At 56.3% G+C, this 25,377-nt stretch overlaps 4 protein-coding genes across 4 annotated transcripts; 1 reads left to right on the plus strand and 3 right to left on the minus strand.

Annotated features, from left to right (window-relative positions):
* Positions 1-1,582: 1,582 nt before the first annotated feature.
* Positions 1,583-3,418, plus strand: BESB_049500 (thioredoxin domain-containing protein; the record flags this gene model as incomplete). The annotated part of the gene is made up of 4 exons (XM_029363401.1): positions 1,583-1,789; positions 2,215-2,373; positions 2,893-3,036; positions 3,305-3,418. 4 exons carry the CDS (start codon positions 1,583-1,585, stop codon positions 3,416-3,418), a joined length of 624 nt encoding a protein of 207 aa, XP_029220767.1.
* A 1,816-nt stretch (positions 3,419-5,234) lies between these two features.
* On the minus strand, positions 5,235-9,284 carry BESB_049510 (uncharacterized protein; the record flags this gene model as incomplete). The annotated part of the gene is made up of 6 exons (XM_029363402.1): positions 5,235-5,464; positions 5,776-5,884; positions 6,190-6,516; positions 6,879-7,303; positions 7,690-8,068; positions 9,012-9,284. The coding sequence occupies 6 exons, from the start codon at positions 9,282-9,284 to the stop codon at positions 5,235-5,237; spliced, it is 1,743 nt and encodes a 580-aa protein (XP_029220768.1).
* Positions 9,285-14,113: 4,829 nt separating this feature from the next.
* BESB_049520 (putative Acetyl-coenzyme A synthetase 2) lies at positions 14,114-21,057 on the minus strand (the record flags this gene model as incomplete). Its single annotated transcript, XM_029363403.1, has 15 exons — positions 14,114-14,313; positions 14,595-14,697; positions 14,928-15,055; positions 15,316-15,471; positions 15,752-16,086; positions 16,375-16,437; positions 17,029-17,234; positions 17,612-17,760; positions 18,231-18,348; positions 18,502-18,568; positions 19,078-19,213; positions 19,644-19,758; positions 19,922-20,023; positions 20,409-20,468; positions 20,839-21,057. 15 exons carry the CDS (start codon positions 21,055-21,057, stop codon positions 14,114-14,116), a joined length of 2,157 nt encoding a protein of 718 aa, XP_029220769.1.
* A 1,968-nt stretch (positions 21,058-23,025) lies between these two features.
* Positions 23,026-24,396, minus strand: BESB_049530 (uncharacterized protein; the record flags this gene model as incomplete). Its single annotated transcript, XM_029363404.1, has 1 exon — positions 23,026-24,396. The coding sequence occupies one exon, from the start codon at positions 24,394-24,396 to the stop codon at positions 23,026-23,028; it is 1,371 nt and encodes a 456-aa protein (XP_029220770.1).
* Between the last annotated feature and the right edge of the window lie 981 nt (positions 24,397-25,377).

Consider the following 25,377-nt stretch of genomic DNA (forward strand, 5'->3'; position numbering starts at 1 on the left):
TACGCCTAGGCCTTTTTTCTGAAGCAGCCACTGTGGAACGGTTGTTCGCATTTGTATGTACTCGTATGCTGGTGGTGGAGCTGCCTAAACACATATGCATGCTTAGCCCCCCGCGTGGTATTTGCTTCCGATGCGTTATCCGAACGACTCCGCCGTATGCTGCCCCTAGTCAAGTTAAGAAACAGTGAGGACAGTGCGGTGCACGGAGCTGTTTTGAGCAGAAGCGCTCACGCTCGTCTAAAGGGAGAGCGAAGAAGAAAACGGCGGTAAACAAAGCCGCACCTGAACGTGAACATACAGTTACAGCTACTGACCCAGTGCACCTTTCCTAACGTCCGTCTTTCTATGCAACCTTGGGCAATCAATACAGCAGTGTTGCGTAGTTGTCGTCAGCGGTGTCGATCCCCCAAGCCCTCTGGATTCATTGCTCTAAAGCAGCGTCAACAAAGACGCTAGCTGCGAGTACGCGCAACCTCGAACAGCTGCGGTTGCAATCCCTTACCAGGAATTAATAGCGGGGGGCATCTCTCTTTCTGTGGAAATAATGAACGGGCACAGTGACCCACATCCGCGAATGAACTTGAACGAGGTCGGCTACGCCGCCAGACGAACTAGAGGTGACCCTGCGCGTGCCCTCGTCAGTGAAACAGTTACGGTTGAGACAGTCTTTACAAAGTTGTGACTGGTGTGGCAATCTGAGACAACACATCATGGTCCACTCCACCCAAAGTCGAAAATGGAGATATCACGTGCAAGAAATCCCGACCGTCACAAGCTGCTGACGAAGTAGACAGGGAACAGCCGCACCGTATTTCGCCTTGTCTTCCATCCCATTTTGCTCCACATTATCGGGCACCCCTAGCGCAAGAGCGCGTATAGTCTTGTCGGCTCCAGAACTTGGGTTCCATGGCGGTCGCAGGACTATGGAAGTAGAGCCGCCGTTCCTGCGAAAACGTACCCCGAATGCATGCAGCCTATGAGATTTTTGTGTCGCACGATAGCCGCGTCGTTGTCCTCTGAATGCGGATAGAAATGTACCGCGTATTGCACAGATTTCGTCTTTCGCAGTCGCGAGACGTCTTTCATCACTGAGTTCTATGTAAGACCTTGGAGCACTGCTACGTGCTCCGGCATGCGTCGACGATACAGCGCACAACCGACGGCGTCGTCGCTGTTTTAGATGCTCACGTTGGCGTTGAGAGTCTTTCCTCTGCTTTTTTCTGGTAATATATTTTCTGCGCGGAAAATCCTTTCGCTGAGCTTTTTTGTCTGAGAGGAAGAGGTATGCTACATCTTCAGTGCTCGGGCTCGTTTTCGCGTTTCGCTTGCCGTCGCATGCACACGTGGCGTTCATCGCCTCTACGATCTGTGTTCGAAGTCGCGTACTCAGGCCTCTTTCTAAGATTGAGCGTACCGCGCACCCAGGATTGTCGGGCAACACAGCATTCATCTACGATTGGGTACTTTAGGGCTGAGCTGCCGCTTGTCGGACGTGATTTGCCCGAGTACATCCTCCTGTAAGGCGCACAGGAACGGTGGATTAGCGCGGACAAAGGCGTTTTCCCCCCCGACATTGTTGAAAATGATCTGCATCGGCCCGGTTTGCTTGCCAGTTTGGCAGTTGGGCATTGTTGGGGCCTTCCTGTTGAAGCCCTTGAAGGACACCGCAGTTTATGTCTACAGTCGATGCTGCAAGCACAGAGCACACTGCATTTACCTGGGCGCACAGAAGTTGAGCGACGGACACTTGCAGCTGTTCCGGGAATCTGATACAGATATGAAGATCAGAGTGAGTGAACTCAAAGGCACCAAATTAAAAAGCCCCGACAAGAGACATTTAGACGGGCATGAGTGGTCGTGATGAACGCATACAGCATGCGAGAATAACGCCACTGCTCCACCCGCAGTTCCAGTGGCTGTCCACAGAGCTGCTCCAGCTGAAGAGTTCCTGTGTTCAGTGTCTGTTTCCATTTTGCTTTCGCGGCCTTGGGGCTAGGGGATGAAGGACTGTAGGCACACATTCAGCCGCCGCGTAAAGGGATGGACACCCGCTGGGTTTCGACTCATGACGTCATTATTGCCACTTCGTATTTGCCGTTCCAATTGGAAAAGTTGTCTCTTCGTTCGTTTTTGTATGTGAGACATCTATTCGATTCATCATTGGAGCTGGCATTCTTGTGCATGCCACTCTTTTTTGGATTGTCTCAGCTTCAGGGCGTCGAGCAGCCAGCGCACGTGCTGGCCGTACACTCGGACGACGAGCTGACTGCGCTGAGAGACCGCCTGAACGAGCCCAACCGCCAGAATATCCTTTTTGTTGACTTCGGAGCCACGTGGTGCCAGCCGTGCAAGGCGATTTTCCCCTTTTTTGAGGTATAACTCATTCGCGCGCCCCGAGCTGAGGCACGCGAACGAGGCTCACCCTGTACCAGCAATCGTTCCGCTATCAGGCAGAAATGCGGCTCGAGCCTCAGCTGCGGAGACTTGCTGTCCCTGCGCGTGCTGTGGGCTTTTCGCTGGAGGCTTCGGCATCGGTCAGGTGTTCTGGGCGGTGATGCATGCCATGGCACGTCGTCCTGTGTGCGGCGGCGCCTCACGTGCTTTGGAGGCAAACTGATCCATTCGGCTTGCCTTGCGTGAGATCTTGACCACGTTGCGACTCAGGGCTCTGGACGACGCCGGCACGGAGAACTGCGACCAGCGTCTCCATACGGGGCAGAGGCGGTTGAGCATCCATTTATAGTCGCTTATACACGGCAGTCACAAGGCGGCAGGTTTCCCTTGACGACTGAGATATATCTTTTTTTTGTCTTGACGCAGTTTCTTGTTGACTGTTTATGCACAAGAAAAGGGAATGCTGTGCACGTTGTTTTGTCGCTGTTTTGTTTCCAGGCTCTTAGCGCATTTTATGAAGGAACGTTCGTGAAGGTCGATGTCGACGAGTGCCCCGAGAGTGCAGACGAGGCAACGGTTCAGGCCCTTCCGACACTCTGTGTCATGTCATGTTCGGAGGGCAAGTGGGAAGTCATAGCCCGAGTAAGACATTCCGAGAATTTTTGCCTCTTCCCTCATCTGCAGAGTGGTTTGTTCGTCCCCGGATCGCTCTTCGTCAACTTGTCTTGTGTTTTTCTTGACTTTGCTTCGGCGGTGTCTCGGCTGCAATTAACGAAGTCTGCCCCGCGTGATGCAGACAGAAGACAGGAGATCTGGAAACGCGACCGGTTCGTGGTTCTGCAGTCCTGTTGCGCCATGCCGCGTTTCCCCAGTGTGGTTTGTGCGCCCTTCTGTGGACGTGCGATTACAGACTGTTGGCGCCAACAAGCGCGACTGGGAAAACCTCGTCGCGACCCACTCGCGGCCTCGTCACGGCAGCGGCCCATCTCCACAAGAAGAGGGCGAGTCCGCCAAGGATAGGTAGTCGGCGTTGTTTGGTGCAAAAATGTTGTGCACATCGCCTGCGCACGGCTTACCGAACATCCGGCCTCAGTTCTCCGTTGCCTACACGAGCACAAAGTTTTCGGCACAGAGTCGTTTGTGTCTCTTCTCGACAGGCGTGCAACAACGAGAAGGGCTGTCCTGAACAGCCGGAGGTTTCCTAGTCGATTTATCTAAGGTAGTCGGGGAACACTCTCGTGGAAGGCTCCGCTAGAGAGCCGAGCGACTTTATTTTTGCTTCTGACCTAGAACATCGCTTTGGTAATCACTTTTTTGGGTAAATCGACTCCTCAGGATGGGAAGCAACACGCGCCAGTGTATGGCGCCGCGTGCCGAGAAGTAGAGATGCTGACAAACTCAGCGATGCAAGGCCTGCGTAGTTGTCTACCACGGAATCGCCTCTGCGATTTGCGTTCCAGTTCGTATCACCCCGAATTCGTATTACGACATACGTTCGACGCGCAGCGTGTAGATGCCGCGGAGTACACCTCAGGCTTCCGCATCGAGCATAGCGTATAAATGTGCACGTTGGGACATTTGCTCAGGCTACTCGCAAAGCAGAAATAGAGATCACGCTCCCTATTTATCTATCCAGCTTCGTCAGCCGCATGCAAGCGAACACATACAAGTCCCTTGAGCTTGGTGGCATCGATATCATTCTCGTCTAGCACGGAAGCCGCTAGTACGTGGAAACAACACACAGCTAATGGCGCATGCTGCAGGCCACTGGTCCTGGCCTTTTTCGTGACAGCAGCTGTGCTGTCTGTATAAAAGCTTAAAATGAAGGGCACTCGACTTGCGGAATTCAATTTTCTCTCTGTATACTAGCGTACATACGCAGTCTGATATGTATAGACAGATATACATGCGCATGCACATAGACAATAAAGTTATCCATACACGAAAAAACGCATGTGCACACACCAGTGGGGATAAACTCTGTGGACCTTGGGACGGAAAAACACTACCGACGCGGAAGTACAAGTGCCACAATGCTGACACAAAACACCTGCTTGACGCCTTTCACGTGTTTTTGACTTCAAAGACTGCAACGGTAGAGAAGAGTGACGACCTACATTGAGGAGACAAAACCAAAACGGAAGAAACTTCTTTGATAGAACAAGGGATTGAATATCCCAGTAGCACTCTCGTCGTTGAATCCAACCACCCATCTCGCTTCCGCCAGCGTCATCATCTTCCCTCTAGAGTTCTCTCGAACTTTTGACAAGAGAAAACGGCGTCTCGCATGGCCACGCTTGGTTTCGCTGTGTGCCTCAACAATTCAGACGGCCACGAAAGAAAAGAGCGTGCTGGGACTCTAAAACCAGCATATAACGGTTTATTCATGTGAATACTCAATACGCGTCCGCAGATGTGCGTATCGCCTGTGTAGACGTACCGTGCACCTGGGGAGCCGTCAAAAGGGCCAGTGGTACGACGCCTGGGCTCGCGGAGACTCGTGAAAAAGCTCATTAAAACACCGATGGCTGCCCTGATACTCGCCTCCTCTCTAGGTCAGAGAACGAGAGACGCAGAAAATTGGAATACGAGTAGCCCTATCGCGCGCGAGGCCGTGAAGAGATGCGATGGAAATCTAAACCGCACCCTTCCAGTCCTCAACATCCCTCGAGACTCCGAAAGAAACCGGCGACATGGTGTCTCCACCTCCGGCGACACACTCTAACGCTGGACCAGGCACCGCCGCACCTCCAACCTCCCTCACCACACAACCCATTTGCTGCGGAGTTGGCGTCCGCCACACAAGTGCATGTCTTCGCAAAGTAGGCCTGAATTATTTCTCAGCCTCGAACCGACCAGAAATCCGCTGCAGGGGGCCCAGAGAGAGACGGCACCGGAGGTGGAAGAAGACTGTCGTCCTCAGAGCCAGGAGCCTGCCGAGCCGCGCCATATCGCCAGTGGCGCAACATGCTGTTGAATTCTTCAGCTTCGGACTCTCCAAAGATCTCAGAATACTCGCCGAGGAGCTGGCGCGTGAAGTAGCGCTCTTCACAAGGATACTTGACCGTTTCTGCAGCAAAAATATCAGTAAACAAGCTGGCAGATGGGAGTTTTACAGAATACACGCAATTTGTGTTGAGGCGTCCACCCGAGAGAACGAAGGCGTACTCGTCACTATGCTGTGTTTGTTCGCCATGGTGCACCCGACCCTCTATGAGGGGGAAAAACTCTTCAGAACTATATTGGGGCCCGCCACAAACCGGCGCATGTGTGCGCATCCGCACGCAAGGGCTTGAGGAGACCTGCTATGGGGAGTCTGGACTCCGGGGAGACAAGACAAAGCGTCCCCTCTCACACGATGCAGCAACTGCATGTTCGTACCTGGCAAGTAGTCCTGCTGATCAGCAGAGTCCGCGAGCCGCTTTTGCACTCGAGCCTTGAGTCGTCTCGCCAGCAAGGCCGCAAAGTAAGGCCTGAATCGATCTCGGTGCTGCGGGAAAAGCAAGCAAACACAGGCGCGTGCGTAGCAGAGCATGCAAATTTGTGATGCGTCTCTTGTCAGAGTGTTGGTGAACACACGCGATACACCTCTCAAGAGTGCCATCGCCAGTCACGGCAGTCCCACGATCGTCGTTCACTCGTTCTCAAGTCTCCAAATTGCGGGCTGGTCTCCTCGCTATACACTCGCTCACTTCGCCGCCAGAGCGAGAGATGCAGCGAGATGCAGGCATACAAGCAGATCTTCCCATCACCACTGCTGCGCGTAAACTTGCGCCTGCCGCGTGCGTCTCTCACCTGCATGAGGGTGTACAGAAGGTCTTCCCACTTGAACAAGTCTTGTCTCTCGAAAAGCTGCTGTTGCGTGACGAAGCGCTGGAACAGCGAGACCTGATCTAGCGTGAACGCCATGTGCAGGTAGAACTGGCTGCACTCGCTGCCGAGTTTCCACCAGTGCCCAGTGGCTCCCATCCGATCATCGAAAATACCTAGCTGATCCACGAGTGCGCTGAACTGGCGGCAAATCGTGCCTAAGAACGAGAACAACTCGTGGCCGCGCATTTTCAGAGACAGAATAATCAACACCAAGCGACGACTGTCTGCTGGATTCAGAGTATCCCACGGCTGAACACAAAACGCAGAAAAACAACACACAACTCGGCGCCATCAGACAGACTCTCTGACAGGCAGCATGTTGCTGAGGGGCAGTGCATCGGCAGAAAGTTGTCGACAACGTGAACACGGGAAGAGGTGGGTCGAGCAATCTAGGCAGCATTCAACACACTACAGCGCTCCCTGAATTCCTAAGAAGCAGAGAGTCAGCTATGCGCCCTCGCTTCCGGCTCGCCTCCCTCGTTCCACGTCTGCTGGCTTTCCTGTTGCTGGTTCTATCCCTTATTCCCTTCGTCCGTTTCTCCTTCGCTACCCCGTCTGTAGAGATTAGCGGTTCTCTCCAGTCATCCGTCCCTCGCCTCGCCCTCTCGTACCTGCCCGGCGGGCGTTCGCGGATAGCGTTTGAAAGCTTGGTGCATCGCGGCAGTGTAGAGGTAAGGGTAGGTGAGCACGGTGCCAATGTACGTCTTGGCCTTTTCGGCCGCTTCGCGTTTGAGCGGCAGGCAGCGGTCAAACTTCTTCACAACTGTCAGGAGGAGGTTGAGGCGGCGAACGAGCTCGCGCATCTGCGCCATCGCAGCCTTGGTGGGAGGGTGATCCAGGAACTCCTCGACAACCACCAGAAATTCGCGCTGCAGGTGCTCCTGCTCCAATTGGACTTGCTCTCGCTGCAGCCGCGACCACGGCGAAGGCTTGCCCTGTGCATCGTACGCGTACGCGAACTGCTGCGGCCGAACGTTGTGCGCCGCCGCGTAGTACCGGCTCACGTCTCCACGCGGAAGCGGGAACGAGGGGCCCCCTGCAGAAAAAAAAAAGAGGACGCACCAGAGGACTCGACTGAGCAGCAGAAATACAGCCCTCTGAAAGCTTGAGTAAAACGCAGCAAGGATCCATGGCGTCTATTTCCGGCGCTGACGACGGCGTACTCCGCCGGCCGGATCTAACGCACACGCTCCGCAGCTTGCACACGTCTGAAGGCAGGAGAGGACATGCTTGGCAGTGGAAGGCTCGCGGACCAGAGGGACGTCGAGCCGAAGCAGCGGAGAGCCTGTGACTATCCGTTCTAGGACAGGGATAGTTACATATCGACTCGCATCGTCCCTCAGGGTAGCCATGAGAGAATCCATGGACGGATATTCAAACTGAGTGCCTTTTGCTTTTTTGTCGCCTAGGTTTGTCCCTTACGTGCACGACGCGCCTGCTCCTGGGGCCGCAGGGGGTCTTCGGTGTCGCCTCCACTGACAGTCATCTCGGACGCGGGGCACCTGGCACCTGTGTAGGCGCGTTCAGCGCCATCGCGCCCGTCTGGCGGCAGCAGAAAGGGAGGCTCTTGAGGCTGCTTGTAGACGTCGACGCCGGCAGCACGGTAGCGCATCATGTTCGGCTGAACGTACATGTTTGAGTTGGCGTCTTTGAATTTCACGCGGAAGGGATTGACGAAGGTCTCCGCCGGAGCCTCGGCTGCGGCACCCCTCCGTGGCTGCAGCGTCGCGGTTGGACAAGCCTCCACGCTATCCACAGGGAACGACGTGCACAGCGACGCTTCGATGAGCTCCACGGCCATCTGCAAGAGACACGCAAGACAGAAGCCACGCACGAATGAGCGAAACGCAGAATAACAACGCCTTGTCTGCGCGAACACGCAGAAAGCCAGCTCTTATTCTGGCCCTGTTGTCGCGCGGCAAAAACTAGCAGGGGATGTGAAAGCAACACCGCAGTCCACGCATATTATCGGGCCGCGCAGTTGCCGGTACGCACACATGCTCGCGCCTATGTGCAGTCAGTGTTGACGCAAGGCACTGAGACACGCGGCGACCCGGTGCTGTTCCGCACGGCTGACCGCGTACAGCTACACCGAGATGACGCTGGTTCAAGCACCGCAGAACTGCATATCTGACCCTGAAGAGTCGAACATACAAATACGGCGTCAACTAAAAGACAGCTCTGGGCGTAGTGCCTGACGGAAATAACCCGAAACGCGTCCCTCTGTATGGGAACGCAGGAGGCACTACGGCCTCGACGACGGGTCTGACTCTGAAGTGACTCGCTGGGCTCCTTCAGCAGACGCGAAAGATCCCCCTTTTCGACTGGGCTGCTCATGGAGGCAGAGAAGAGAGACGACTCTGTGCGATGAACTGCAGTTCTTGAGATTTCACTTAATCGGGCCGCCTCTTCCCCCCCCTCCCCCCACCGCTCTTTCAACCGCGTCTGCGCTACTGTCGGGTATGCCCTGCATTGAGCGTCGCCCGCCTGTCTCCACACGAGCCCGCAGTGGTCTGTTCCTTTTCGTGAAGAAACGAGGTGCAGGGCGCGCCTCAAAGACTACTGCCAGTCGGCACGCTCCAATGTCTCGGCCGAGGTTCCAACCAAAGCAATTTCTCTTGAAAACTGATACACACCGGCAGATTCCCAAAGCCGAGCGTGCGGGCATGTGAACAATTTCAGAGTCTGCTAGAGTGCGTTACAGGTATTTGAGCCTTACGACGTCTGGCGACCGTTTGGCGTACCTGTACCGCGAGGTCGAGCGGTGTTCGCCCTGCTGGGTCGCGCTGCGCGAGGTCCTCTCCCTGCTTGAGCGCGGCAAGAAAAGCCGACAAGTCGTAAGAGGAAATGTAGTAGTGGAGCGGAAACTGGCGGCGCAGGTCATTTTCTGTTTTGGCGCGCTCTCTGTCGAACCAGACCCTGTTGGCGCGCTTCACGCGCCCACCGTCGCTCTGTAGGGCGAAGGCGGGCGCCTTCGTCCTCCGCGGAACGACCAGATCCGCGTAGCCTCGACTCATTTTGTCAAGGCAGGCACTAGATAGGCAGAGAGGCAAGCGAGGAACTCGAGAGAAGATAAAGAAGGCCGTGGATCGGCATACACTCTATGTTTGATCGAGAGAGCTTTGGACGAGGTATGTATATATTTATTTGTCTACATGTATGGATCCAAGGGGAACCGAGGCCGCGCACATCCCCGTACTAACGTAGGCCGGCAAAGGGAAATAAAGGCAGTTCTGTCCTGCCAGAAAAGGAATCCTCCGACCGCTTCACAGGCCGAGGCAAGGACTCAGGAGGCAAAAGAATCCAAAGAGGAGGAACAAGCAGGGAGAAAACAGTGGCTAAAGCGACGCAGAAACGGAAACAAGCCCCACAAGCGAATGCGTAGATTTCCGCCGTGGTTGAAGTGACGTGGCTGATGGCGGAGGCGATTCTCGTGGCCCCTCGGGCTCTGTGAGTGACGCAACGAAGCTGCAGCGTGCGCTGCGTTTCTCAAGGTCGATGTATATTCCCCAAGGGCCCCAGGAACAGCCGCATGTTTCGAGCCGATCGAACGGGAACTGATTTGGAGACAGCGAGTAAACGGGAGACAGGAATGAAACTCGATGGCGCACCGTAAGATGCGCTCAGAAGTTTGTCCAGGACTGCTGTGCAAACTCAAAGAGCTGCCGCGACCGAGCGCGAACGTCAGAGGATCGTCACCAAACGACGCGGTAAGCCAGGGAAAGAAGAGAGGAGGAAAAATGAAAGATCCCTGCAAGGAATACAAGGCCGACAAGCGCAGCAGCAGACGTCCGATACTTAAGAGAAATACACCTGTGGCGGAGATGCCACGAAGCTCGGCTCGGTGACTGCAGGAGGCTTGCAGAAGGCTCGGAGAGAGTATTGGTGGATACCCGAGTAAATGACAGTGGAAATGCAGCAGCCCCGCTTCCACTGAGGGGGAGAGGAGAAGATGGTCTGAGAATGCGGACGATTTGCTCTTGCACGGGTGAAGAAACGGGGGCGTGTGGTGAGCATGGATGCCGACAAGCGCAGCACGGCAAGAATCCGGGGAAGGAATCGAGAGAAAATTAGGGACCGAGGGCAGTAAGATCCGGAAGTCTGGATGCACCCAGGGTTCTAAATCTCCACGCTGAAAGCACTCAGTGCCCTCAACACATAAATGGAGGTTCCGCTGCCCAATTGCTGGAGCGAGAAAGAGGTCGCAGGATAGAATCTTGTCGACGAGGTTTCGGCAGGATCGGTCCCCGAGAACATTCTCCGGCGAGCTACACCCGCAGCCCCAGGAACGCACTCCCTGCTGGAAAACGGCCCCTTTCGGACCGAAGAAGTAAAACAAAGCTTAGCACGGATTCAATTTTGTTTCTTGCAGTTGGGAAGCTCAACCTCACTCGATCCGTTGCTTTCCGAACCGAAGTTGCGCAGTCTCCTGAGAAAAGCGCCATCCAGTTGTCGTCAGGCGCGCGGCCGTCCAGAGGGGACCTTCGGCGCACATAAAAGCGCAGGCGAAGCGTCACGAAGGGCTTTCTGCCGTTCGCAGAAACATGCGTGTCGCTTGGGTCTTTTATGAGATGTTCGAAGGCCAGCTCGGCACTATGTTCTCCTCTGCTCTCCGTGCCTCTTTCCTGGTTCTCCAGAGCAAGGAGCATGCGCGGGTCAGCTGTGGCTGTTATGGAGGGGACGGAAAAGCTAGGGCTGCAGGTTCAGCGCCGTGCCACGGACTAGCTAGCTGCGCGCATAAAACCCGCATAGCGCCCGACAGTCAGCTGAGAAGCGCAGCAATGGCCGCGAGGGAGAATTTATTCCGCAGTGTATATCTCTTTCCAGCCTTGACGTCCTTTCTTCGTCATCTGCGTCTTCCCCTTTTCCCGTGCAGTCGAAGCTCTGATTTTTGGGGCGGCGTCGAGGCCACAGAGATGAGCCAGGAAAAACTGCGTCGAATCGAGCGCATCCGCCCGTATGCTCAGACACGCGCGTCAGTTCTTTTCTGTGTTTCACAAGAATGAGCTCTCACATATGCTTTCTGCAGGGCCCGTAGCTCTCCCTCTCTGACCGCTAACACTACTTACGTCTCGTAGCACTTGGTGCCTCGTCTCTCCAGCCGCGTGGGTAACCCAGTGCACGGTGACCCTCGAAGAGCGAAGGCACAGCACAGAGCTAGGCAAGCGAAAAGGCGAGGCCTTCTCTTCCCATTGCATCCAGATTTCGTCTAGCGAGCGAGCGGAAGTACCGTGTGACATAAGTGACAGCGGCGGAACCGTTGAGGGCCGCTGCGTAGAGGAGCAGCAGACGCCGAGTTGAGAATCTCTCTTGGAGTCATCAGCCGCTTCAATGCTTGCTACAGAGACAAGAGAGGACGCACTGCGAACGGGAGTGACACGGGTTCCCTGTTGGTCGGAAAGACGCTGCAGTCGTTTTCTGGTTCCAAAAGGGGTCATAAGACTATACACGCGACGAAAGCCCAGCTGCACTGTGTCTAAGCAGTTGCGGATAGAATACGACTCACCGGGCGGGATGCACCTCTCTCTTGATGGAGAGTTGGAATATGCTTCTGTTAAACGAGCTCAAGTGTGTCAGGAAGCTCGACAGCTTTGTGCATCATGTTCGGTGTTACCACGCATGGTTACCTGGAACGGCATACCGCCAATTAGCATGCATTCGTAGTCAGTATGTGATATCGAGTTGCCACCTCGAGTGCAGGTCATCTGCTTTCTCTTCAAAGACTTGACAGAAACCTTGGTTCTAACTAGATCCTTGGTTTCAGTCAGTCTTTCTCGTAAGTGAAGAAGTCCGTGCAATCCCTTCCTCCACTGTTCGTGCACTTCCCGTGCAGCAGGCCGGCTCCTCATGCCCGTGGACGGCAAGCGGAACGCGAGATTACTTTAAGATGGGCGACGCAAGCCCTCCTCACTTTGTGGATGATTCCGTTCGTTTCCGTATCCGCGAATGAGGCAGAGTCCATAAACTGTCGGGATGGCGTTGAGAGATCCTATACCTTCGACAGCAGCAGGCTGTCTCGGGCTTTTGTCTGCTGCACTTGGCTCCAGAGCTGGATAGGATGCGCGTCTGTGCGAGCAGTGGACTCTCCCGAGCTCAGTGGGAACGACAACCACGAGGTGCGCTGTTGTCTGCAACATCGATCACTCACTGTCAACGAGGGACACTCACTCCCCTTACGTTGCCGCACCACCAGAGGGTAAGAGGCAGATGTGTTTTATTGCCTCCAGCCCTCAAGCAGCCTTCTTAGTCTCCACAGTTGCCGTGGGAGAACGTTGCACTCTCGGCATCACGCGATATCTGACCGCCCATCGTGCAGTTCTTCTCTGCATTCACGACTGCATAAATACGAGTGAGAAAAAAGGCTGACTCGGATATGCCTGGAAAGGGTTCGTGCATCGCGTTAATACGAACCTGAGCACTCCGCACGCGGCACCAACAGCCTCCATGATACCATCTCTAAAGTAAGGACTACTAGAGAAAACGCGAGGCAAAAACTGGTCTCCGACTCGTTTTTCTGCTTCTTGCGGGCCGGAGAGACGCGCCGACACACGAGGAGTACAGAGAGACTATGTCTCTACAGCACTCGCAACCCCCAACTGTAGTTGTGGAGCGAGCCGCCAGTGACGAACTGGGCGGCACCTTTCTTTTCAGCGCCGAATAAAAACTAGGCCTTAAACGATACATGGCGTACTAGAGCCATAAATAGGTCGCACTACCTGCTGGCGCAGCACTAGCGAGGATGAGGCTGCAGAGAAATGGCAAAAATGGGCATTCGTTTGCAGACGGACAGCCCGTCTGACGCAGCACGCAAACACCGGCCTGCTTTCGTCGTTAAGCGATCCACGTATTATCATATGCTTCAAGTAATTATCCTGTGCATGTGCCCGCGCCGGTTCGTTAAGTAATCAAATACCCATGAGGAGCAGGGCCCAGCAGAGCCATGATAGGACAGCGTTCTGGCCCTGTCTCCTTTCTGCGTTCTCTTTTCTGTGTGCATGAGACCCTGAACAAATTGGCGAGCGTTGCGTGAAGGTTTAGCATGAATAAAAATACAAATTACGCACACGTTCCCCTCCGAGTCACGCATGGACGCGGCGGCCGGAGGCCAGGCGGTGGAAACACCCCGGGAGGCAAATGTGGGAGAGGCAGGACAAGCTCTCATATTCGACTTGCTCACAAGAACACAAGAGCCTCGCTGCCCACCGCCACCTGGTTGCTCTCCTCCACCGTGAAGACACGGCCGCTCCACAACTAGTGATAAAAACAAAACTGTGCTCGGCCTCCGCCCTAGAGCGACCCTACCGACGCCATCTGCACGGACGCGCACGCGTTCCAAGCAGAAAGTATTGTGCACTAACGCGGGATATAAATGCATGCATACGGAGGGGTACACACAAACATATACACATATAAAAAAAAGGCGTCCTGCATCTAAAATCCCTGCGCAAGAGTGTTCTCCACGCCGGTCTCGCGGCTCTCGACCCCCTGCACACACCAGTTCGTTTTCCACCTGCATCTCGCGCAGACTATCTGTCGCCGTCTCCCCCTACCCCTCGGTCGTCTTCGCCGCTTCCTCTCCTTTCTCCGAGAGTCGCCAAAAATCGCTCAGACGAGCCGCACGTCCCTAAAGCATCGAGAATCGGCACATGTCTCAAATGCGAGAATATCCAGCGAACTGGAGATCCTGAGACCTCGCTGCACACAGCGACGCGAAAGAGAATCCTACTCCGCCAGTTGCTTGGGGCGGGCGGACAGCCTTCCACGCATCCGGGCGGTCTTCTCCCTCCCCTGTCGCGGGTCCTCGTCTTTACTTAGAGCGGGTTTGGGTCGCACGTCGCGAAGCTTTTTATGCCTTCACGGCCTGAGAGTCGTCGGCATTCTTCGCGGGCGCAGGCCCAGCGCGCACGCGCTTCGCGTCTTCAATCAGGACGTGGAGACATGCGGGATTCACAAGCGTGCTCGTATCCCCGAACTCGTCAGTCTCGAGGGCTGCAATTTTGCGAAGAAGACGTCGCATAATTTTCCCGCTCTTCGTCTTGGGGAGATCTGCGCACGGGAACCACAGACGCCGCACAGTGCCAGGACGCGTGGAAGACAGAAAGATGCCGAAGGACGACCCCGGCGGCGCGCTCGCCGAAACACACGCCGCCGGTGAGGCCTAGGGGCTCGGCCCCTCCCAGCTCTCGGCGCCCGATGGAAGAAGGCAGAAAACGTAAAAAAATGCATAGGCACGACTGCAGCCTTCTCCCGGGCTTCGTTCGTCACACGGGAGTGCAGGAGGGACCTACACAGCAGCGACGCGCCTCGCTTCGTCTGGGCGCACGTACCTTTGGCAATCACGATGTAGTCAGGCGTCGCGATAGGGCCGATGTGCTTCCTCACCACGCGCTTCAGCTCGTCCTCCAGCTGCGGCCGCTCCGGGACCGATTCCTGGTCGCAGCAGAGACGAATCGACGCACAACATGAACAGCCACGAAAAGGCTGGGACGCGAGGACTTGCGAAGCTTCAGACGGGCGGTGCGGTCGGGGGGGGGGGCACGGGGACGCGCTTTTTACCGAAGCCGGAGGCAGGACCTTTCCGCGCCTTTCGACGTGACTTGTGCGTTGAAGCAATCTGCGCATTTCGTCGCCCGCGTCCCCCGACAGGAAACTCGACGCACCTTGAGAACGGTGAAGCAAAAGATGCCTGACCCCTTGACCTCGTGCGGCACGCCGACGACCGCCGCCTCAGCGACATCCTCGTGCTGCACAAGCGCGTGCTCGATCTCCGCTGTCGTCAGACGGTGGCCTGCAAAAAGAAAAGCAGCAACGGATGCGAGACTCAGAAGACGCAGAAGAGCTAGAACGTGGCTCGCTGTTCGGACGGCGAGTCACACAGCGCCACGCAGCTCACCCTCGCATTCCCGCTCTCGAGGCCCCGGAATGCGAGCGGCAACGCTCAGAACTGAGCAGTCGCACAAACGAGTGAAAAAATTGGACTGGGACCGCGCGCGGCGGCGTTCCCGAAAGGCCATGAGAAAACGGCAAGACCCTCGAGAACAAACTTACCTGAGACGTTCAGAGTATCGTCGACCCGTCCGGTGATCCAGTAGTACCCGTCAGCATCCCTGAAGACGCCATCTCCAGTGAAGAAGCAGCCCTTGTATGGCCAGTAGTACGTGCTCATCATGCGGATGTGGGCGCCGTGGACCGTCCGCGCCACGCCTGAGAGCGGAACAACACGTCGTCTCCTTGATCAATGAAAGGAGTCAAGCCCCGCCGCGCCGAGCGACAAAAACGCGAAAGCACGTGCTTGTGTGTGCGCAGAAACCTTCCCCAACCCCCCTCCGCCTGCGTATACAGGCATCCAGACTCTCTTCAGTCCTCTAGGCGGAACGCAGGCGCGGCGCGCGGGCTGGTGCTCTGCCGTCGTCGCACTCAGCGTTTGCCTCCGGCTCTTTCAGGGCTCGCTTTCTGCTCCATCTCTGCGTCCTCTCTCACTCACCTGGCCACGGTCGGCGGATACAGAGCACGCCGCAGACGTTGTTCCCCTTCTTCTCTTCGCCCGTGACGGGGTCGAGGACCGCGGGTTCGATGCCGAAGAAAGGGAGGGCGGCCGAGCCCGGCTTCGTGACGGTCGCGCCGGGGATCGGAGTCAAAACGTGGCCGCCAGTCTCCGTCTGCCAGTACGTGTCCACGACTGAGCAGCGGTTCTGACCAATCACGCTCGCGTACCAGCGCCAGGCCTCGGGGTTGATCGGCTCGCCGACCGACCCGAGCACGCGCAGACTCGAGAGATCGTACTTGGCTGGCCAGCTGTCTCCGTAGCGCATCAGCGCCCTGAAGAGAAAAGAAAAACTCTACCCAACTCGTGACGGCGGAAGACAGCGGTTTAGGGTTTAGGGTTAATCGAGAAGGGACGACAGGCGCAGCCGCCGCCGCCGCGCGGGAGAAGCGACCCCGGCAACCGCGCGGAAAGCGGAGGCTGGGGGGTTTGTTCCGTCCCCCACCTGCAAGGGCCGGCGCTCACTTTGAGCGGCACGCAGCGGCGACGCAGCATCAAAAGCTTTCGCGGGGGTAGGAGCCGCGTGGCGGCAGTGGAAGGGGGCGGGGAAGGTGGGCGCTTACCGGAGAGCGGTGGGAGCCGTGTAGAACTGAGAGGCCTTCCACTTTTCAATCATCTGCCAGTACCTGAAAGAACGAAGCAGCAGACCGCTTGCGATTGAGTCGGCTACGTGGAGAGGCGGCAGTGCCCTCTCTTTTGAGCAACGCGCGCCCCGCCCTGTGCCGCTAGGCTCGCGCCCGCCCGGCTCTCGAGCAGGAAAGTCGGACTGAACAAAGAAAAAGATTCGAGTTCCAATGCTTCCCAGCTTCTTGCAGTGCCTCCGTAATCAAAAGACTACCGCTGGAACGCGTGACGCAGAACGCAGACTGAGACGTAGACCGCGTCCGCAGACTCACGTGAGTGAGTCTTCCTATGAGCCCTAGTGTCGTGACTCTTGTATCCTCGCAAATGCACATCCTCAGATGGAGGGTCGCTGCCCTTATAGACACTGAGGAGGACTCAAACCCGCGCGAGCGTTGAAGCCAAGCCGCCGATGGGCCGCGAGACGCCCCCCACCGCGCACAAAAAAAGATCTTCAGTACTCTAGGAACTACAATGCCTTTGTTTAACTGAGCTGAATCATACACTTCAGGATCGCGAATCCCTTTTAAAAATGCAAGCTACGTATCATATGAGAATAACGATACACGATGAACACCCTCCTAGTGCTCTCTCACCTGCCGGGGTCGGGGTAGGTTGGGATAGATTGGAAAAGCAGCGTCGTCGCGCCGTTGCAGAGAGGCCCGTAGACCACGTAGGAGTGTCCCGTGATCCAGCCGCAGTCCGCGACGCAGGCAAAGATGTCTCCGGGGTGGTAATCGAAGACGCACTTGTGCGTCAGCGCCGCGTAGAGCAGGTAGCCTGCGGTGCTGTGGCACAGGCCCTGGGCACGGGAGAACCAGCGGCAAACAGGAAATGAAAAAAAAAACAACCAGGTAAAGTCACCCGCGCGGTGTCACTCCACGTGCTGCAGCGCAAGGAGGACGGAATGCAGATGGAAAGACACGAGGAAACGTGACGACACGGCAAAAACGGCACGTGGCGCAGACACACGGATAGACGCAGCCCCCTCAGACGCGGACGAGAGAGACGCGTGCCCAACAAACTGGACAGAAGAACGACTCAGCGACAAGCGCCCGATCTCACTCACAGCGCAACCCTGCCGCACCGCAGAATGCGAGCCTTGATGTGAATTAGACGCCGCATCCCAGAAGGACGTACGAGAGAACGTGGGCATGTCCTGTTCCCGCGAGAACTTACCTTGGGTTTCCCAGTGGACCCCGAAGTGTAGAGAATGAACAGCGGATCCTCGCTATCCATGACCTCCAGAGGGCAGTAGGGCTGCATCTGCGGCATCAAGTCGTTTCCCCAAATGTCTCTGCCCTCGACCCAGTTCTTGAGCGGCTGGCCTGCAGACCCGACAGCAAATCCGAGAAAGGAGGCGTAGGATGTGCGCACACCACGCAGGTGGGCGGCGAGGCAATGAAGCTACGAAACCCAAGGCTGCTTCATGCGTAGCGACTAAACACCACGCACGCGAAGCTCAGGCTTCCACGGAAATTGTCAGGAAGAAGGCGCTTGGTAACGGAGCCCCGGGGACAGCGGCTGAAGAAAAAACGAGCCGCGAAGTAGCCGTCATGCACGCCAGGCGTGAAGGCGCTTCTCAGCAGCTCGGCAACGAGAAAAGAAGTGCCTCGAACGCCAAGGCTCAGATCCCGTGCAGCAGACGGATTCAGCCAGAGTTACCAGCGTGTCCCTCGCTTGCAGAGGGTTCCTTCACAGCGGAGGGTTTTTCTTGTGTACTGGCGCGCAGAGCTCCATCAGCCAGTTTCTGGCTGAGGCCATGCAGACGCAGCCCCCACCCCGAAAAAGTTCTTACCCTTGCATCTGAAGACGACGAGATTTTGGACTTGAGGGCAGGACTCGAGTGCCTCATCGGTGATGTCTTTCAGGAAGATGGTCTTGCCGCCTCGCGAGCTCTGGTCAGCTGTGATGACCTGCGAGACAGGGAAGTCGCACCGAAGCACGGCATGAAAAACATGCACACAATTTTCCGTCTTTTGCCATGCGCGGTGAGCATCGCGTCTCGAGCCGCGAGGACGCAGGGGCAGAGTGCGCGGAGGAGTTGGACGAAACGCGTCAAAACCTACCAGGCGGCTGTTGGCGTCTTGAATCCTCTCCGCCAGGCTGCTTGCGGCGAACCCGGCAAAGATGACGCTGAAGAAACAAGGACAAGGAAACACTGCTCTCGAGATGCATGAGGCTATCAGTCCGGACGCCACCGCGCGCGCAGAACCTCCTGTACAGCCACGCGCGAGGTGAGCTGCCTGCGTAGTCAGCACGCAGATACTTAGAAACCAGCATAAGGTGGCTGTGCTCGCGTGGCTTCCATGACAACCTCAGCGGCCGAAGGAGTTGAGAGACGAGGTCCACACGCGATGGGGGCGGTTCGCTACTCACGAGCGTGCACCCGTGATGCCCCCTGGCGCCTGTGTGAGCTCGAGTCATAAGCATAGACAGAAGGGGGGACCTCTTCTCTGCAGCGGCAGACAGCCGAGGTGACGCGAAGGCGAGCGAAATCCGCGGCGGTGTGTGCCTCTTGGGCGGGTGTTTCATCGCCGGTGGCAGCGGGCAAGATATGAAGCCTCAATTAGGGGCAAGGCAGGTAGAGGGAAAGCGGTGAACACGGGATGAAGCACCCTCCACGAACTCTTTCCTCAACTCACCTGTGAATGGCGCCGATACGCGCACACGCGAGCATGGCGTAGACGATTTCGGGTCCCATGGGCAGGTAGATGCTCACGACGTCGCCCTTGCGCACCCCGAGTCGTTTCAGCATGTTGGCGAACTGGCAGACTTTGCCTGCGAAAAGCCGACGCGCAGGCGAGAGGCAGACGAGAGGAGGACGCGCGTGAGCGGATGGAAGCGCTTCGTATCTCGGCGGGCTTTGCATGGGGGCCGCGCCCTTGTGCCTCTCCCCACAAGTCTCCTCTACGCCCCGAGAAAGGACCCCACCCCACACTGCCGGCCGCGCCAGACGGGCGGTTCGCTCCTCGTGCTTCTCGGCACGCCTCTCCCCGCATTGGTTCCCCGCCATTCAGAGTGCCAAAACCGAGTGTCTATCTACATCTATCTATGTCTATCTCTATCTCTATCTAAAGCTATCTAGCTACCTGTCTCGTACACATGCGTTTGTGCATGCATCATACGTGGACGTGCGGGTGCGTTCGCATCTCTAGGGTCGCTGCGCATGTTGATGCCGAGACTCGGCGCGCCAGACTGTTTGCCTTACGAAGAAGCTTCCGGTAGGTGACCGTTCGGCTCTGGTCGGGGTCGTCGCCCTCGCAGATGAGCGCGACGCGGTTGGGGAACTTCTCCGCCCACCGATCGACGCAGTTGTCGCAGACCTGCGTCCCCAACACAGGAACCAGGCTTCTTCGCGTCAACAAGCGCGGAGAAGACACCGCAGACGGGTTGCAGGACATGTGCACCCTGGGGTGTGTCGAGCTAGGTGCATGCAGAGAGCGCCGACTCGTGACGCCGCAGTGGCCGCCGTCGCCCTCGACTCACGTTGAGTTTCCCGTTCAAGAACCAGGAGACGTTGCCGTCTTCCATGCGCCCGTGGAAGACTTTCGTGAAGGGCGAAGTCCACCGCAGCATCTCCGTCGCTTGCTGCAGAAGACACACACGACCGCGAGCAAAGCAGTTGACGCGCGTCTCGCCTGTGCGGCTACGATCCGGCTGCGTAGAACTCGCGAATGCCCCTTAGCCGTCAGCGTGCATGTAGGCTCTGCAGCCTGCACTCTTCTCGCCTAAAACGCTGACTCGTTCTGCGTGTTAGACGGAGATGCACATGCACGTAGCCGTAGTAAGTAGATACAAACTAAACCAGACATCCAAGCAACAGCGGAAAAATTGTAGCTGGAGTTATACCTACCCCTCGGGGCCTGTGAATTAAGATCACTCAGGCGTACGGCTGGCGCGGCCGCGATACACACGTGTGTTAGATCGTCCGCACCATACAAGATCTCGGCGCTCCTAGGGTTTGGGCTCTCACCTCTCTCCAAAACGAGTCGGCGTCGTGTAAGCTGCGCCAATACATGTGCTCGTAGGTCTCCTGCACAGCCCAAGGGAGTAACCGCGACAACACGAAGGAAGCGCACAGAGAAGAAACACGATGGAAACGATGGAGGAGTTGCGACGCGAAACAAAAGGAGCTTGCCGAATGGCGTGCAGACTACCTGGCATACCCGCATTCATACCTGTGCACAAACATGTGCCTGGGTCAAAACTTTCAGCACAGAGGCGCGCAGAAAAAGAGAGGGTGGTTAGTTACCTACTCCCCCCGCGGCGTCCACCCACAGAAAACGGGACTGTTTCCTCCACGGAGAGGCCAAACATCCCTCAGATGTGCTTTTCGGTGCTGAGAATGTGTTTCAGGGCCGGCGTCGAGGGGCGCGTCGACGAACTGGGTCGCGCGTTCTCACCTGGTCATGGATGCGGCATCGCGTTCGGTTTTGCCTCGGAATCCTGTATTTTTCGTTGACGGGCAGAGAGGACGATATTTTGGCCACGTCACTGGCAGCCTCCTCCGCCACCTCCACAGGGGGCGAGGTTGAAGGACTTTCCTGGCGGTCATCGTCGCAATCCAGTGCCCGTTCTCCCAGAGTCGCCGCCCCGAGGTCCTCTGCCCTCCGCTCCTCCATTGCGAAGCACTTGTTCAAATGCAGTGAGCCGCCTACAGGCTACCATGCGGTACAAGATGCCGATTATGCACTTCGTGAAGACTCCGCCTGCGTGAGGATGACTGTCACGCTTCCAACCTTCCAATCTACTAACGCGTTCTAGGTCGCGCGGAAGGTTGAGGGACGTCAAAAGCGACTCACGCTCTGAACTCTGCTCAGAAGCTATAGCGCGCACAAGGCCAATGACGGCCGAGGATACCGCAGAAGAGCTTGGAGGAAAGCGCAGCCCAACACAGAGACGAAACTGATGCACAACACGTGGACAGCTCGGACAAAACACTCAGGAAACCCGCCAATAGAGGACGGGCGGCACGCGGCCGTTCTCCCAGCTCCGGAGTAAGGATGGACGAAAAGCCTGACCGTGTGCGTGTGCATCAACGAGAAAGGAGAAAAGAGCCCGCACAGACGTTCTCCCCCAGTCCTAAAAAAAACTAAAAGACGTTTGAAAGAATTATAAGGGAAGCAACAGAGATAAAAGCGGTACACAGCCGGAACTACGAGAATTCTTGTGATGATGACAGCATGCAAACGAGTCCTGCGGTAACACACATGAATGAGTGTGTCGTGTCGCTTCGAACGAACCAACTCGTCATCCGCACCGTACCATTTCTTCAGAGTGTCCGCTCACAATAAGTCTTTATCAAAGGTGCTCTTATGAACTGTGGACATTTTGGCGCTTTCGAAAGCGCACGACCCTCCACGGTACCTCACGGCAACGCCCGAAAGCAAAGCCATACTGTCTGTCTGCGTCGGCGCGAGGCCGATGTGTCCGTCAGGAAGCATCAAGAAGAGGGTAGTCGCCGCACAGGAAACAGCTCACCCTGTTTTAGGCATAACCGCGGAAAAGTCCCTTTCCGTCTCCGGACATGTACAACGTATCTTCCAAACTTGCGTCTTGGGGGCTGCGGCAGGGCAAGCGCGAATCAGCGGACCGTCGTCTCCGTTGAACCGCAGAGAGGACCCGTGGAATGTTGCCAAATGCCGAAGCGTTCGGTCATCGTGCGAGGCACAGCTGCCTACAGCAGCCTACTGCTGATGAGAGCCTGATCCAGTTGTGTTGCGGGAGTCGCCCAATGCTCGTTCCCAGGGGATGGCTGCGGCGCCTGTAGGGCCAGCAGCTCCGGGACCCAACAACACTGTTAGAGCTGTGTACCAGCCACGCCGTATTCAGTATCAAACGCAAATTGGCAGGCGGAAGTCTGACTGTGGCGCTTACTCGCACTGCCTAGACCGGCCCCAAACCCTACCCCTGCAACAGAAGCTACTCGAGCGCCTGTTGCTGCCGCTGCGGGCCTCCCGCACTGAAGTCAGCAGATCTCTACACGGGGCGACCTGGACATGCGCGCGAGAGTGGCGAAGAGAGCATCGGCGGTTTTATAGACGGGACGCTGCGCACTGTTTATGATTCCGCTTAAGCATTTAGTTTGGGTTAGTCCGCAAGGAAACAGTTTGTCACACAGTAAGTCGACGTGGTACCCATTCACGGATAGCCTCGAACAGAGTGTGTTTCACCGGCCTGTCCGAGTTCCAAAATGAACAGCGAAACCCGCCTCCCAGCACGGCACGTCATGCGAGGGTGAGTCGGGGTGTATTTTATGGAAACACAATGGTACGGGTGGGCTGTATTCGGCAGCCTTTTTTTTCGTGTTCGGAAAATATGGAGATTTTCAACAGTCTCCCCGGCGGAGCCGGAGGGCAGAACGCCCGGTGAAAGCACACTGCTGACTGGCTTGGACTCAGTAAAAAATGTGGAGACTGATGTAGGGTCTGTAGGAAAACGTCAGATCTGGCATGGAAAGGCGAAAAAGACGGCCTCTCTTTCGAATGATGTGGTTTCATGTCAATCCGATGTCTTGTGTAACTCGAGGGAAGCCAAGGTGCGGTACGCGCAAGCAAGCGTTCGACAATGCGTGCAGGCCGAAAGTCCAGTCAGTTCATAAGCTCCTCAACAGCCTCTACAATTGTCGAATCAATGTCAACAGCTTCCACATCTGCCAGAGCGGCTGCCACGTGCTCAGCTTCCTCTGCCTCTGCAAGAGCTTCTGTCACTAGCTGCATAGGCTCGGCTGTCACAGCGGCCTCGTCTTCGGCAACGGCATCGACAACCAGCGCACTCGCCTCTTCGGCTTCCTCTGAAGTCAGTCTTCCCTTGCAGGCCACCGGGCACCCTTCTGTTTCCGCGCCTTCTTCTTCAGTTTGTGCTGCGTCTTCTTGTTGGCTCTTGTCGTCTTCAGGAGCAGATTCGAGCTGTTCTTCCACCGACGCTTGAGCAGAAAGCAAACGGGTGCCAGCGTGTTCGTCCTCGAGCGTTTCACCTTTCCCCTCCTCCTCTCTTCCTGCGGTGTCAGACTCTTCGGTCTTCGTCGTGTCTCCGACGTTTTCCACGACTTCCTCTGACTGAAGTCGTCGGCCTGCGGCTGGTGCCTCAGTGGGGCTTTCAGTGTTCTCCAACTCTTGCTTGGTCACATGGGACTCGGATGCATTCTCCTCCGAGACGGGCTGGGCAGGGTCGAAATCCGCATTGGCATCATCTTCGGACTCGTAGGCTCCCCTTAGTCTGCGGCTTTGAGCGGAGCCTGCCTCCTCGACTGTATCGTATGCCTCTTCTTCCTCTGATTCCGTGACGGCGACCTCCTCTTCTTTGATAACTGCAGAGGCTTTGTCCTCTTCATTCGCGGCTACCGGTGCTTCTTGCGAAACGTGCTCTTCCTCCTTATCGGAGAGTCTCCTGGAGGGTTCGTTCTCCACAGAATCTGTCTCAGTTGGCTCTTCGCCTCCGGTAGACACGTCTTCAGACTCCGTCTCGGTTGGGACACTCGCCAAAATCCTTGGCACATTCTCCTCGTTTGCATTTGCCTCCTCTTGACTCTCGGAGCCTGCAGCAGATTCGTCATCTGCAGTCTCTGCAGCCAAACTGGTCTTGTCGGCCTCATCCGCGCGCGCTCCCTCAGTGACGTCTTCAGCGAGATCATCCGCAGTTTCCACTGCGAGCCTGCGCTCTGCTGTCTCGGCTACATCGGCCGTCTCTGCTTTGCCTTCACTTTCCTCGGCTGCGGCTGGTAGCTTTTCCTGAATAGTCTCCGTCACGGTGTCAGTTGTGGAAATAGTTGTAGTGGCCCGCTCGATTTCCTGGGCATGTTCTTGGTCGGCGAGAGGCATTTCATAGTGTGCAAGTTGAACGGTTTCCGTTTGTTCGGGCACTTCCACACAAGACATATGATACGTCGCGCAGATGATCCCAACGACATACAGCGCCAGAGCAATGCGCGGCAACCGCACGGACCGCAACAAAAGCTTCATTATGTTCAGATGTGACCAAAACGACTCACACTAAGGCTTAACATGCAACTGCAGTCTGTGACGACAATTTTGAAGTCTGGCTCCGTGCGTTTCGTAAGCAGAAATCCCGCGGAAATGTTCGCCCCTAACACCACGGCAGTGCGCTCTCGAGCGGCAGTTGACTTGAGCTAGTGAGGGGCCCAGATGCACCTAAAAAACAGATGCCCTGCCGATCCGCAAGCCTGACCGAAAGGGAGCAACGCTCGCGGAGTGGGGCCTCCGTATTATGAGAGATGCATTTGTTCAAGGCCCTTTCTCTATAAATATCAGGCGAGCAACGCTCGCGGAGTGGGGCCTCCGTCTTTTGAGAGATGCATTTGTTCAAGGCCCTTTCTCTATAAATATCAGGCGAGCAACGCTCGCGGAGTGGGGCCTCCGTCTTTTGAGAGATGCATTTGTTCAAGGCCCTTTCTCTATAAATATCAGGGGATTTGACCCCGACTGTGCGGCGAGTTGTTTTCCGGCTGTTGCAGTGCGTGCGCTCAGAGAACTCGGCAGCACTACAAGATAATTCCGACCTTAAGTGCTGACACCCCACTGTAACTGAGCCTTCTGTCTCGTGAACGCACACCATCTACAATGACTATGGAGCTCGACACGAGAACAAAAAAGGCACGCGGAGGAAACCTAGGCAGTGTTTCGGGAAGAGCGTGGACGTCAACGGGCAGTGTTCTGGTTCGTTTTCAAAAGGGAGAAAATCCTGGTCCACGCCATCTACTTCCCAGCGTCAGCTGGCCTTTTGAGCCACTCTAATCGTACTGACCCGCGCAGTCTTCATGCCATCGGGACTACGGAGCATGTACGCTTCAGCTCAACAGAAATCATTTTCTTAGAGTATCGAGATCCCAAAGCGTATGGTCTTTGAAAACTGAAGGGTGTCCTCTTGACCTCAGGGCGCCGACATGAAGATGGATAGCCAGGATCGTGGAGCCCCCCGTACTA

Source organism: Besnoitia besnoiti, chromosome III (genome assembly GCF_002563875.1).
Source record: "Besnoitia besnoiti strain Bb-Ger1 chromosome III, whole genome shotgun sequence".
Taxonomy (NCBI): domain Eukaryota; phylum Apicomplexa; class Conoidasida; order Eucoccidiorida; family Sarcocystidae; genus Besnoitia; species Besnoitia besnoiti.